We start from the raw sequence: 14,881 nt of genomic DNA, 5'->3' as shown, positions 1-14,881 counted from the left end.
TCACCTCCCAAGGGCATGTGCAGCCATGCCTGACTCCGTGTTCTCCTTTGTGAATAGCTGGTTTTTCTTTCCTTTGTTTTTTAAGGGAGATATAAAATCAAAATCAAAAATTAAAATCATAAGGTGTATATAGTATCATATTTTTCCTTGCAAATTAATAAAGGCCCCAGTTTTCCCTCATCAGCCTTGAGAGCCATCATTTCATTCAGTGAGCTGTAGACCATTCCTCTGATGGGCCAGCTAGCAAATGCCCAAGACTTTGTGAGCTGTGCTGTGACTGGAGCACAGAGGGAGCAGTGCCCAGCGTGCAGATGAATATGACTATGTCCCAGTAGAACTTTATAAAGAACCGGCAGGCCAGACTTCTCTCTGAGCTTACTATAGTCTGGCCTAGTAGCTGTGCCATTGGGGTCTGTGCCCTGACTCACCCCAGCCTCCACTGAACTACGCAGTGTGGCATAGGGCTGAGTCTGAGTATGTGCCTTCATGGCTAGGGCATGGCTGGCCCCTTTCTCTGCCTAAAAACAGTAAGCGCAATTTCCCTTCCCGTAGGGGTACCAGCATAGTCACTGTAAGGGCTGGAGTAAGAAGACCTTCTGTTCCTTCTTTGTTTTAGAAGCCTTCATGTATCTAAGCACAGTGGCACATTCCTTTAATTTCAGCACTTGGGAGGCAGAGGCAGGCAGATAGATCTCTGAGTTCCAGGCCATCCTGGACTGCGGAGTGAGTTCCAGGACAGCCAGGGCTACGCAGAAGACCCTGTCTCAGACAATAACAACAAATACCAGAGCATCATCATTTACTGACTCATGGGCAAGCATGCCACATACGTGTTGAGATCTTTTCTCAAGTGTTCTATGTGTCTTAGGGGGCCCATTTGAGAATAACATACACCGTGAGTCATCTCTCCTTTTGCCCAATGCTGTCCTGACTTCTCAGAGAGATGGACTGGGAAGAAGGGAGTGATGCCGGCTTTACTTAGTTCAGGTAGAAAACAGTGTGCCTCTGCCGATTCTCTGACATTTCCCCAGAGTGAAAGTGCTCAGTGTGCATTCCTTTTCTCTCCTGACTGGGGACATCCCCATCCCCTGTCCTGTGACCACAGTAAATCGTGCCGAGAGCTCATCCGTTGGGCATCCAGCAATCCCACTTGATTGACTTCTAACTTAACTTCCAGAGGGTCCTGCTATGAGAACAGATTCACACTGGGCATACTCATAGATATTCACAGTTCCTCTGCCTTAGAATCTGTCCTCCCCAGTATGCTCACCATTAAACAAACAAAGCCTTTTCCAGGGGACACAAAAAGATAGCGCTCTAAACTGTGCCAGGTTGGTTCATGCAGATTGAAATGAAGAAGTGACATCTCCAGTGGGCACGTGTAGGGTTGACTTGCCCTTCTCGATACCAGCCTTCAGTTCCAGGGGGGTGAAGGGTGAAGCTGACGTGGGCAGGTGCAGGACATCTGTGACTCATGGGCACATCTTGCAACCTCTTCTGCACACAGTTGTGTCCGAGGAACAAAGTTGTCTGCAAAGTGCTTTTGCTGTGCGTATTATCATCCTGATTTTATATTCCATCATCTGCAGCATGCACCAGTACCACAAGACCTTCATACTCTACTGCTGATCAGTAAAGCCAAGAGTCCACAGAGTTAGGACTGGGGATGTCATGGACTCCACTTTACCCCTTGAAACTACATCCTTAAGTCCCCTTTCCATTGACCTGTAAGGACAAAAGTCAGATTTGGCCCAGATGATATTGACACCATCCTTACAAAGCACTGTCCTAGCCCTTAGGACTGGGCATGAACAAAGAACCTGGATGATGAGCAATCAAGGGCCTGGACCACAGGCTATGGCTCTAGCCCTGGTGCCATAGCCTTAACCTTATGCCTGCTCCTTCAAGGCGTGTGCAGGTACTCCTAGGAGAGTGTAGGGGGCATTTGAGAAAGGAGCACATAATTAATCTTTAAAAATAAGTATATTTTGAGTTTTATTTAATCATTTATATATAAATATGTACTATATCTATATATACATATATATATCTTAAGTTCCTCAAGCCCAAAGGCACTAGAGGTACCACCCAGAGCTTTTTGAGGCCCCATGATCTTGATGTAGCTGTCAACCACACAAGCCCCGCCCTAGATATCCTAATGGGCGAATAGCAATCGCTATTGCCCTAGAGCTCTGTACCCACCACCACCTGACAAGCAGGATATTGATGGAGGCTTGCAGGATGCTGTATGACTTTCTTCAGGCTGTGGACAGTCATGGCGGGGTACCCTGACACAGGCCAGAACCAGCCAGTCAAACTGCTATTTTCCCTGCCAGAGACAAGAATGCCTAAGAGCCCATCATGAGCTGAGCCGCAGTGCCTGTGTAGATGGTTCCATTTCTCTCCAGGAGGCCCAGGGCTCAGGGATCTTAGGGAACTGGAGTCCCACATATGCTTGGGGATTTCCCCATCCTTCAGCACAGAGCCTAGCCAGAATGTGGCGGTAGGGACTCCTGCTGGCCGCTGTGAAATGCTTTTCTGCAGAGACCTTCGATCTTCCAGCTGTAGGAGTGCTGTTCCCTATCACGCTGATGCCCATAAAGGCCTTTTCACTAAACCGTAGGCATCCAGGCTGTAAGGTTCTGTGAAATGACCAACCACTTGCCTCGATCACACTGTAACAGAGCCTCCCAGGCCTTGCCTAAGTGGCTCTCACAACCTGCGGGAAGTAATACTACTAAATGCTGGCCTCACAGGAGAAAGAATGAAAAGGAGGTGTGGGGGGGTTCGGGTATCTGAAGGCAGTGGTCTAGAACCGGCTGCAAGGGAAGGGCCGGGCCAGTATGAAGACCACACAGAACACAGGTGTATTTCTAACATTTTCCAAAATTCAGAGCTGGAATTGCCCTTCATTTGGTCCCCTGTCAGCACTTTATACAGGGAGGACAGTAGAAAGTCTGACCTGCTGCGGGACTATAGTTCCCTTCCCAGCTCCCCGGGTCTCATAGAGCAGATCCATATTCTGTAGTCGTTCTGTGCCTCACTTTACCTTTCTGGGCAGCAAGAGGGAGCTGGGTGTCACACTATAGGGCCTTAGTTGTTTTGCCAGCTCTCAGCCCTTTCTGTCATTGGGTTCTTCTGAACACAGATATGCTGCTCACAGGCTTGAGGGATGGTGGACTCCTCCAGATCCCTCCCCGACGTATAGCTACAGTGCTAACGAGTACATTCGCCTTCCTGAGCTTTGTTCCCTTCCATTGCAGAGCGAAGGATTAAGTGAGCTGGTGCAGGAAAAGCCCCACTCTCCCCTGGGTCGTCAGGATTGGTTCTGCTCATCGGCGACAGGACAAGAGCAGCCAGTGACAAAGCTAGAATTTGAACCCAGTTTCCCCCTCCGAGCCCTGTTTCTTTAAAAATAGATGGAGATGGGGACATAGTGTGTCACAAAGAGAGCCCTGGTGAATGAGTTACAAAGCTTAGCTCAGCAGATACGTAGTTCCTGTTAGTCTTAGATGGTTCCCATCCCTAGCCTGTGTTCCTTCCCTATAAATGAAGGGCATGAGGGAAAGAAGTGGCAGTCTGTTAATGTAGGGCAATCTGTAAGCAAGTGATTACTGGAGCTGGGTTCTCCTTCCTGACCCACCCTAATGTTGTGTGGCAGAAAAGTCCCAGTATCCTTGAGAGCATGGTACTTGGCCAGCCAGGCTTCTCGATAAACCTATTTTAGAGAGGTTCTTTAAAAAGCCTCCAGCAGCTGAACTCCAAGAAGGCCAATGGGGAACTTGTCCTGCCTGGGGAACTGATGACTGGGACACCCTCCTTCCCTCATCCCACCCAGCTCACTTGTTCATTCTCTGGGGATGTTTGGGAGCCACTGCCTCCCATCTCAGCAGAGGTCAGAAACCTCCAGTGAGGGCTTTGCTTGTTGGTTTTGTCCTACTTCCTTTGTGGTTTCTTGCCCATGCAGAACAAATTGGAAAGACCATTGAGTCCGCTTTCTCTAAACCAACTGACAGCTCTCTGAAAATGCCGGCTGGAAGGGACGATGGGTCCACTTGCTTGTGGCCTGATGATCTGACAGTCGAGCCCTCACCTCCTCACGGAGGCAGCAATGACTTCTCATAACATGATGTCACTTTGGTCCTGAGGCTGTGGCAAGCTATGTGGGCTTTCTCCTGGGATGCTGCAGTCACACAGCATGGTGAAACATGTCCAAGCTGAGGATAGATGGTAGGGGTCCAGAGAACCTGCGTGACCCATACAGCAGGGTCTGGGAAAGACCAGGGGCTGTACCTGGAAGTTTATAAAGCCGCAGGTCATGGCTGACAGTCAGGCAGGTGATGTATCCCCTCAGGGAGATGACTTTGGTGTCATCCGAATTGAGGTTGCCATGGGTGTTCTCTCTGGGTGATCCCTAGGTTCAGCAGCCCTTTCCTTCCCTGTCCCCATATGCCAGGGCCTTACCGACAGCCTTGTTCTGTGATGTGTCTGTTTGGTGACAAACTTGCAATCTCCACTTGTTCAGAACCAACCTTGCCTTCTGTACCCCATGATCCCTCTCATGAAGATCTAGCCTGCTGCCACCAGCCCGGCTTCAGGCCTGGCACTGAGCGCTGAGCCTTAAGACTGCCATCATGTGAGTTCCCAAGGTGAGCACCTATAGGTGCTTCAAGTTGTTTCCTGCACTCAGAAAATGATGTAGCCCCTGGGAACCATGCCTGCTCAGTGGGCACACAGGTGTGAGCGGCTTGCAAACAGTCTGCTTGCTCTGCAAGCACACGTATGTACGTATGTGACCAGGGAGGGAGACAGGACTGTTAGGGAGGAGGCACTCCCTGCTGCCAAGAGCTGGAGGACCAGCAGACAAGCCTTTGCCCCCTCTTGGCAGCTGGACCTTACCCTTGAGCTCTCTTCCTCCGTTCTTTTTCATTTTCTTTTTTTTTGGGGGTTGGCTTCAAATTATCTTGTTTTGTTTACATTACACCCAAGTTTTGTGGTACAAAAGACTTGCAGGTGCAAATATGTCCCGCCTTCATTAACTTCCCCTCCCTTTTTAATTTATGTGATTTCAATTTTCCTTCCCTGTACTGTTAATTAGGGGACCCTCTAATCAGTGCCATTATCACAGTGGTATTCATGTTTAGGAAAGCCGCTAAACAAATGCTTGCAAAATTGCTAAATGGCTAATTAATGTCTGTTAATTAAGAAAATTGCTCATGGTAACAAACCATGCCGTTGCTGGCAGCCGCTAGAAAGACACACACTTGTTGGAATTAGTAGCGTGGCAGGTAGGGGAACATCTGCTCCTCCAAGCTTTCCGGAAGTGCACAGCTCCTCGCTTAGCCAAGAAACTCTAGGCCTGTCCCCAGTGGTGCCCTCAGCTGCTGGACAGCTCTTGCCTCTAGTTTCATACACCTCTTTGTGGTCTCTACCTCACCTCCACCCCCACCTCCTTCCCAGCTCTGATGGGCCCCTCAGTGCGCAGAGCGACTAAGGATGGAACCAATCACTGTAGATAACTTGTCGCTTTTCCTTTGAAAAAAGTAGCTTTCCTTATCCTTCATGAATATCTGGAGCTTTCCTCCAGAATCACTTCTAATACTAAGGGGCAGTCATGGTGGAGGAGAGTGCACTGGGGTGTGTTACTCGTGCCCCTATCCCGAGTCCAGGTTCCCCTGGCCTCTGTGACCCACAATGGGAAACTTGTATGGCATTGTCTCCTGCACATGCACATGTATGTACGTGAACACATGCACACGCACAACATGTGTACGTACTTTCTCGTGTACAGTAGAAGTTCTAAAGAGATGTGCTCCCTGTGATGTGTAAGATTCTGATACTTTTTCTTTATTCCTTTTGTTTTTGCTGTGAATTAGCGTTTGTACTTATTATATTCATATCAGCACTCACTCATAGGTTACAACCCGCAGTTTGACCAACTCTGTGGGTTAAGTGAATTCATCTTCTCATGTTGGTAGAGAGTCCAGAGCTTTGGGTCAGTTTGGAACTAGCTGGGAACACCAGGCAGCCCATCATCACCTGGTGTGGAAAGTGTGCCCTCCTAAACCACCCACCAGTGATAATCCTGCCTGTGTCACTTGGCTCTCAGCCTGACTCTGCCACTTAGAGGTTATGTGGCTGTGACCTCGTCTTTTCATTTCTTGGGACATGTTTTCCTCCTTTGTAAACGTTGAAAGGAGGACACCACCATACAGAGCTATTCTGAGCGGTAGGTGAATTCATGAAGCACAGAGCCCTGGCACTGCTCACGCTGGTGGCCGCTTGGCGACTTTGTATTCCCACTGGCTTAGAACCTAGCGCCACCTCCTCCTCTGCTTCTGTCCATGTTCAGCCGTCATCCCTCTGCCCTGCTTCCACCCATAATTGCCTGTTCTCTGTCTCTCAGACTGTGAGCTCCTTGAGGGCAGGGACGCCACCCGATTCCTCCTCTGTCTTCTGAAAGTGGTACTTGCAGGCTTTGCGTCTGGGTCCAGGGGCCCTGTCTATGCCATTGTCTGAGTCAACCAGCGTATTTAACATGGCAAACTCTGTTCAGCGGTAGCCTGTGTCCGGCCCTCACTCCTGTGTGCTTTGATGAAGGTGCTTTGTTTTATTTTTTCGTTTTTTCCAAATCCCCTGTGAATGTACTGGTCAGCCTCCCTCCTTCCCGCCTGCCCGCCGTTGTTCGCCATTGAACCAGGACCCAAGCAGCGCTCCGCCACCTCCTGCCAGCCACAGCCCACCACCCGCACGCCCGCCGCCACTCTGCGTTTTGGTTTAATTTTTGTTCTTTTAAGCTTCTTCTGCGCTTCTCCATGTGCTGTGATCTATAACCTGCCTCTACTGTCTGGCCTCACAGGGTCCTCCGGGGTCACAGCCCTCGCCGCACGCACAGCCTCCACCTCACAATCCCAGCAGCATGATGGGACCCCACAGTCAGGTAAACGCACTGTGGCTCACCGGCCCACCAGCCGGGGGGCGCGGGGCAGGAGGAAGGAGAGAGCCGCAGAGGAAAAACAAAAATCAAAGTATGCTCCAGCATTGCCTTCCAGTCATAATTGACAAGTTTAATTTAAATATATATATTTTTCTAAAGACAGTCTTCATTTCTTGGACGTCCCACCCAGTTTGGATATGAAACCAAGAGAAAAGAAACAAAAATATTTCTGTGACCTTGTTAGTGGCCTTTATGTTTTTGTTTTTTCCTCTCTCACTTTTGTTTGATTTTGAGTTCGGTCAACCATTTGTTTGTAACCAAGGCTGCATCCCTGGCCTTTTCTTTGTGCACTCGCTGCTGAGAAAGCTTTCCTGCCCATTTCCCCGCATTAAGTTAGGGAGCCCGCTGTCCCTTACTGGTTTTTTTTTTTTTTTCATCATGTTTTCCCATAAGTCCTTGCTCCTACCTTCCCACTCCTCCCCATTGATGGTTTCTCTGTGTGTGCTTGTGTGCGCGCTTGTGTGTGTGTGTCCTGCTTTGTCTGCAGACCTGAAGATGTGACGTCTCCCTCCTTTTTCTTGTTTTATTTGCCCTCGTGGAGAGCAGAGGTGGTCTCCTTTACTCTGCGTTGATTTAGCTATTCTGCATCCTGTGTGAGGTCCCAGCTGCTGCCCCTCCGCCCAGACTAGATTCCTGCAAGCCAGTGCAGGTTGGGAGATGTGTGTTGTGTTGTGTGGATCTTTTGTTCCTCTGCCCAAGGGAAGTTTTGCCCGGAAGGAAGAGGCTACCGGACTAGAGAGAGCTTAAACGAGCACTAGTTGTAACAAACTGGACTTTGCAGAGTGCAAAGCATTTGTGTTTGTCACTGTTTAGTAGTTCAGGCTGTCATTGAACTAATTCCCTATAATTACAGCCTTTTATGTCACCGCGATATGCAGGCGGCCCCAGGCCCCCGATCAGAATGGGAAACCAGGTATAGTACATTTTCTCGTTTTCTCTTCCCTCGCAGCCATCCTTGGGCCTAGATAGACCTGGACTGAGGTCAGAAGTGAGGTACGAGGCTCAGGGATGGAGTATTAGGTTTTAAGGTGGGGATTAAACCTGCCCCAGGGTCAGCATTTAACTGTGTTTAGAGAGCAGCAGCTGATGGGATTTCAGGGACTCAGCTCTTCAGGAGACAGTGGCAATGACCCTAACCCTCCCTTCCAGCCCCTTCTTGGAAGAGGGTCTTCTTCCTTAATGAAGTCAATTGATAATGTGCATTGTTTTTTTTTTTTCCTGGAAGCTTTTGAGAATTGCCAAGAGTGGCGAACATAGCCCTGCTATTAGAGGGCAGATGTCCTGTAGGAGTGCTTAGGTCAGGAGCCCGGCTGCCGAGGGAGCAGGCTGTTTGTGAGATTTTCAGCAGTCTGCCTGTTTCCCCTAAACAAGGAAGGAGGTGATCATATAATTTAAAAAAAGTACCTTGCTTACGAAGTGGGCTTTTCGGCCCAGACCTTCCTCTGGTCTTTCAGGGTTGGCAGTTTGGGGTAGGCTGGCCTTCCTTGGACCAGTCCATTAGGGTGGATTGCTGAAGAAGTCCAGATGTCGCTCCTGAGGTGGACAGGCCGATCCAGCATGATGGAGGCACTGGGGAGATTTCTCTTTGTGGGGTTTTTTCTTTTTTACCAGAATTCTTCCAATGACTTAGCAAAAAAAATCTGACAGCAGTCCCAGCATACTCAGAGCCAGGAGTTTAGTCACCTATATTGGCACTCTCTTGGGGTGCTGTGAGGAAGCCCAATTGACATGATATGGGGACTGTGAGGACGCTCTTTGGTGTATATTTCCAATTTGCTATTTTCCTCTCCCAAAGTCCTTTGTTTCCTGTTTTCTCCAACACAGAGGAGGTAAATTTAGACAAAAGGAATTGAGAAACCCAGGTTTTTTAGTAAAACGGACTTCTTGGGTATGGAGAGAGGGAGGAGTGACTTTTCCAAGGCCAGAGCAACCTTACCTCCAAGGGCATTTCTGTCTCCCGTGGGCCTCTGTGGGCTACACATAGCAAGATTATGACCCCCACCTACAAGACTATATTTCCTTCTCAGGTATGCAGGCCTTAGCCTTCTAGTGTGAGACCTGCTATCCTTGCCAGTCAATCACACATCTTCCCTCCCCTGAAGAAAAGCCCAGATGGTCTTAGCCCTGTTTCAGATGCCCCACCGAGGAGTCCCAAACCCCTTAACCTGTATCCCAGCTAAAACGCCTGGCGTGAGCCGGGCGGTGGTGGTGCACGCCTTTAATCCCAGCACTCGGGAGGCAGAGGCAGGCGGATCTCTGTGAGTTCAAGACCAGCCTGGTCTACAAGAGCTAGTTCCAGGACAGGCTCTAAAACCACAGAGAAACCCTGTTTCGAAAAAAAAAAAAAAAAAAAAAAAAACGCCTGGCGTGTAGCAGGTTTAGAAGCTATGGAAGACTACTGTACAAAAGGCAGCCACTGTTATAGCTCTCTGGACAGGATAGATGGGGTGTGCCTGTTCTGGGGATCTAGGAGGCAGGCCCTGAATCCCCAGTCTCTGTTAAAAACCACCAATCCAGATGGGCAGACACAAACCAGCCAGGTGAGTCACAATTCAGGAACTTGAGGGGAAAGAGGAGGGCAGCTAAATTTGGGTGCCGGGACCCAACCTCACCAGCTCCCCAGGCAGTCAGAAACAGCAGGTGACTGTAGCACTTTGTGACCCCCAGGTGCAGCCTAGCCAGAGGGGTTGGAGGGCTCTCAGGAAGCCCCTGTCCGGGCCTCATGCTCCTCTTCTGAAGCTGGAAAAGCAGGGAGAAGGAGGGTGGGTCTGTCCCTCTCTTGCCTCCCTGTTTGAGCCTGCTTAGCATTCCCTGTTCAGCAGAGCTCTGCTCAGTTGGCCTACAGTAGCCGCCAAGGCTGGGGACAGTCATGGCCCAGCCTCCATAAGCATTGGCACCTTCAACCAGAGATAGAGGTGGCCCTCTATCACCAAGGCTTTTCTTGGAGAAACCAAAACTCTTCTATGGGGCCTAAAAGGTCCCATGGGACTCTTGGCCCACCCTCTGCTGCTCTCTTGTTTTTCAGATTGTAGCTAGAATAACTTTTTCCTAAGTAAATGACTTTTAGTCTGTTCTCAGAGCACCCTACTCCTTCAGCAACCTCTTCTCTACTGCTAGCTGCTTTGCCACCTCTAGGGTGGGAGCAGATGGAATCTGGGAGGCCTGGGTGACTCTGCTGACTCTGGCTCAAGCCGTTAGAGCTCTGGACTCCAGTTAATTCCACCTGGTTCACCTGTAAAGGCCTCTTTGTAGTGATAGTTTTTAACCAGTGGCTTCCTCTAAGTCCTTGTGATTTGGAGATGTGCTTAAGATGAATTGCATCTATGAAGCAAAAGGGAGGTAGGATTGGACTTAAAACTGCAGCCCCTGGGGTTCATGTGCTCCCCCTTGGATGAGGGTGGCGGGAATCCACAGCTTGCCGTTACCAGACTGCAGATGTGCAGGTTCTAATGGAGAGCCTAGCTCCCCACTTTACCCCTTCCTCATCCTACAGTTTTGACTAATGCTCTGCTTTCCAGAGCTGGGGTACTCCACTCTCTCAGAGATAGTCTCGGGAAGGCCAGGTGGCGAGCAGGGTAGGGCATGCAGATGTGTCTTCTCCCCCCCCCCCCCCAACAAAACCCTCTAGAAGGGTGACTCAAGCCGTGTCTCCTGTTTCCCTCAGCCTCCAGGAGGAGTTCCTGGGACACAGCCATTGCTGCCCAATTCTATGGATCCCACACGACAACAAGGTAGAGAAGGCGGGAGGGTAGGTGGCTGGGGCATTGGGAGGGCTCCTCTTTGCTGTACTCCTGACAGCCCGTGGCTCATCTGTTTTCTTACACAGGTCACCCCAACATGGGAGGATCAATGCAGAGAATGAACCCTCCCCGAGGCATGGGGCCCATGGGGCCTGGCCCACAGGTAACCAGCTCCCTGCTTATCTGTCCGTCTCCCCTGCCATCTGTGTGCACCCGCTTTCTCTCCTTTCTCCACAGTCTGTCAGTCTCCCACATTTCTGGCTCTCAGTTGAGAGGAAGGGCACAGTCGGGTCCCCAGCTCCTCTCCCTGTCTGTGAGATGCTGGATGGGAATAGCCTCTGGGTAGACAGTGGGCAACCTGACAACCCCAGAGAACCTGAGCACAGGGCACAGCCAGGGAGCCACCTGGATGGGAATAGCCTCTGGGTAGACAGTGGACAGACCTGATAACCCCAGAGAACCTGAGCACAGGGCACAGCCAGGGAGCCACCTTGATGGCAGACCCATCCAGGGTAAGTGTCACAAGCTATGAAATGAGATCTCCAGAAATCCAAAGCCACTTCCCACCCTGAGTAGAGTAGACTTAAATGGGCAACAGGACCACCTTGTGCTTTAGTGGTAGAACAAGTCAAGTGAGCAGTGATGTCCTTGGGTTACTTACTTAGACTTCTCTGGACCCCAGTGTGCAGTTTTTCCACCTGTCAAATGAGGGTCTCTGTCCATGTTTTTGGGGAATGGGCTCACCCCCAGGCTTCTGCTCCATCTTGCTGTTGACCAGTGAGCTCCATTATTGAGAAAGCACAGTTTAAAAACCTACAGGACTGCCCTTGCACAGGGCAGAGGCAAGATTTGAAAGCACAGCCATCTTCTCCAGTGTCAGAAGTGGGTCTCTGTCCCCTTGGCCTGAGCTGTGTGGCATTCACTGCTGTTAAGGAATTGACAGTGGTGTTGGCTTTTCAATGTGTTACAGGCTCTGACTGGCGCAAGGTGAGATCTTGTTTTCCCTGTGGGGACTCTGAGAGGATCAACAACCACATCTCTAGGATGAACAAGGTGTCCACTCTATAGGGTGCTGACAGAACTCAGTATGATCCCTGGGCCTCGGTAGCCCCCACGAAGAAACATTTATGTTTTCTAACTTTAAGAACTTAAAACTGCTGAGGATAGTGGTGCACATCTTTAATCCCTCGGGACAGGAGGCCGAGGCAGCTGGAGCTCTCTGAGTTCCTGGCCAGCCAGTGCTACTTAGTGAGACCCTGTCTGAGGACATAGCAAGTTCCAGGCCGGGCCAGGTAGGGAAACAAAACACAAACAGAACTTAAAGCCAGCATTCATGGCTTTAGTTGTTGAGATTTGATTAGGCTCATTTTCTTTTCCCGGCAAAGTCATTTACAGCTTATTAGGCCTAATAGTGAGGTCGAGTGAGGGTAGAGGCTGTGTGTATCTCAGTGGCAGAGCTGTTGCCTAGCGTGCCTGTGGCCCTTGGTTCCATCCCCAGCACCACAAAATGTAAAATTGAAAAAAGACAGAGCTGGAGATGTAGCTCAGTTGGTAGAGAACCTGCCTGGCATGCACTGGGTCTGGGTGTGATACCAGCACATGGAGGTGTCAGCCCCAACTCCACAGTGAGTTCGAGGCTAGCCTGGGCTACATGAGAACCTGCCTTAACAGAAACCTTGCAGACCTAGAGTAAGAATGAGAATTCAGCACCCAGGGTGCCCACAAACTATTCCAGAAGTTTCTCTTTCCTGGCTCCAGAGTGTCACACCGTGTAAGTCTAGCGCACTTTCATGACGAGACAGGGTCCCAGAGTCTGAGATCCCTTGACCTCTTGCCTGGCCACGTCAGTGTGCAGGCCTAAAGGTCCTTTGTTCATGCCTAGAGCATGCTGGGTAGTGTGTAATAATAAATCCCCAAACCAAATCTCTCTTGAGCAGCCCGGAAACCCCATACCAACTTACTCTGAGACACGAAGCCATGATGTTGATTTAGTGTTAGGCCAGGGACAGTCTGGGAGCCGGCATCAGGGTCATCTAGGATATTATCAGAGACGTTTTGGACCGTGTCTTATTTACTGTTCTATTATTGTGAAGAAACATCATGACCAAGACAACTTTAAAAGGCAAGCATTTAATTGGGGCTGGCTTACAGTTTCAAAGGGTTAGTCCATGGCATCATGACGGTGAGTCTGGAGGTGGGCAGGCAAGCATGATACTAGAGCAGTAGCTGATAGCTCACATATGATCTGCAGGTTACAGGCAGAGAGAGAGACTGATCCTGGTGTGTGCCCATGTTGTGCCACACCTTCTCAACAAGATATTCCTACTCCCAACAAAGCCACATCTCCTAGTCCTTCCAAACAGTTCCACTAACTGAGAACCACACATTCAAACATGAGCCTTTCTCTTTCAAACCACCACCTGTCAAGGCTTTGTACTAGAGAGGGCAGACTCTCTTTCCTCCCCTGGTACTTTTCTTATTCCCTGGCCTCTGAGGCTACTGCCCAGGCACGGTAATGGATAAGAGAGACTGGCCATAAACTTAGTACTGGGAGAAACTACTCTCTCCAGGGTCAGGAGTTTGACACCGTGTGAGGCAGGGCAAGAGTGGCTGTGAACACTGCTATCTTTCTGCATTCTGCCTTCTGACCTGGGCCATTAGGGTCCGGCAGCATAATTGAGCACCACTGTATGAGCCGTGCTGTGCTCAGGCTAGACATAGAGGCAGGACACCTTGTATAATCCCGAGTGAAGGATCAGAATGCATTTGGCCAGTGACCCCTCGAGAATTTTCAGAAGGAGATGGGAAACCGATATAGCATGATCGGGGGCTATTTTATAAGTTTCAAAACCAGGTAGAATGGTTTTTGATCATGTATCCTATCTCAGCTCAAAGGAATGAGCAGACAGGCATCATCCAGTCCTTTTCCTCCAGGGCCTATGATGGTTTTTAGCATGCAAAATTACCATCTGGAAAGAGGCAGTACTTCAACTTAATCCAGTTCCATCTCAAAATCACATATGTTAACGTGAGATAGTGAGTGCCCTATTGTCCGAGATCTGGAGAGTGAGTTGTTAGACAAAGCTCTGTCTTTCAGGGTTTTGGTCACACGTGGTGAAACAGGTTCAAGACCCTTGGAGACTCAGGGTACCAGCCAACCCCAGGCTACTGCCGTAGCAGTTCCGGTGTTCCGGCCAGAGCTAGACTCAGACCGCAATCCTAGTTTGTCTGTGTTTTAACAAGTTCAGATAGAGCACATTCTTGATTCTCCAGGGACAGTCCTGTGACACCTGGAGAAACTGAATCTCCTGGGGCCCCAGACTCAAGGCTGACTCACGCTCAGAGCTTCAGAAGGACAACTTAATCTTGTGCCGAGCACCCCAGCTAAGTGAGAGGGAGTGAGGCTGGGGAGCCTTCTCTTGTTAGGCACCCTGGCTTAAAGCAGAATAGGTCTGCCTCTCCCTCGCCTTCCCCCACTACCCAGAAAACTGCCTGCATAGCTCCAGGTTCCTCTGTAGATGAATCTAACAATAGTGCATTTGACAGGCGAAAGTCCCCCCCTGAGGGAGCTACAGAGAGTCACCAGTCATGTCTCCCACGTCACCCTAGTCCAGCAGAGCTGTGGGACAGGTGCTGCTGTGCACCAGCTAGGAACCAGGAAGGGAGGGAGGCCTTGTGCCCGTGTCCTCCCCGTCACTATGGAACAGTGCTGAGGAGGGTAGATGGTCAGCTCCTGTCTAGTGCCCAGTCATCTCCAGCAACTCCAGAACCTGGGTACTGATCTTCCAAGCCCATGTGGACTTAGTCTCCAAGCCGGGTTTCAGCTCAGCTTCTGGTCCTGCCTTACTGGGTGGGCAAGTGTCTGGCCTTTCTGAGCCTCTGTGTTGTCACTTGGGAATTGGGAGGTATGGAGTGACCCTTTGGGATGTGCACCTGTAGGAGGAAGACTTGCCGTAGCTCAGTGCAGGGTGCCACCTTGTTAGCAAGCTGGTAGGCTTGGAACCCTCTACATCTCCCATCTGGGGCAGTGTCTTGGGGTTTCTATTGCTGGGGAGAGACATCATGACCACCGCAACTTTTATAAAGAAAACATTTATTTGAGGGTGGCTCGCTTATAGTTTCAGGGGTTCAGTCTATTGTCGTC

At 50.1% G+C, this 14,881-nt stretch overlaps 1 protein-coding gene across 4 annotated transcripts in view; it reads left to right on the top strand.

Annotated features, from left to right (window-relative positions):
- The window catches only part of Ssbp3 (single stranded DNA binding protein 3), a 141,355-nt gene that overhangs the window by 111,934 nt on the left and 14,540 nt on the right, over positions 1 to 14,881 (top strand). For 2 of the 4 annotated variants that reach the window (XM_057783779.1, XM_057783778.1), the window contains exons 6-9: positions 6,860 to 6,940; positions 7,851 to 7,910; positions 10,662 to 10,728; positions 10,824 to 10,900. In XM_057783779.1, the coding sequence (XP_057639762.1) occupies positions 6,860 to 6,940; positions 7,851 to 7,910; positions 10,662 to 10,728; positions 10,824 to 10,900 (285 nt within the window). The remainder of the gene's footprint in view (positions 1 to 6,859; positions 6,941 to 7,850; positions 7,911 to 10,661; positions 10,729 to 10,823; positions 10,901 to 14,881) is intronic. The other 2 variants (XM_057783781.1, XM_057783780.1) reach the window with 1 other exon arrangement.

Source organism: Chionomys nivalis, chromosome 11 (assembly GCF_950005125.1).
Source record: "Chionomys nivalis chromosome 11, mChiNiv1.1, whole genome shotgun sequence".
NCBI lineage: Eukaryota > Metazoa > Chordata > Mammalia > Rodentia > Cricetidae > Chionomys > Chionomys nivalis.
This window is presented reverse-complemented; position numbering and strand designations above follow the sequence as displayed.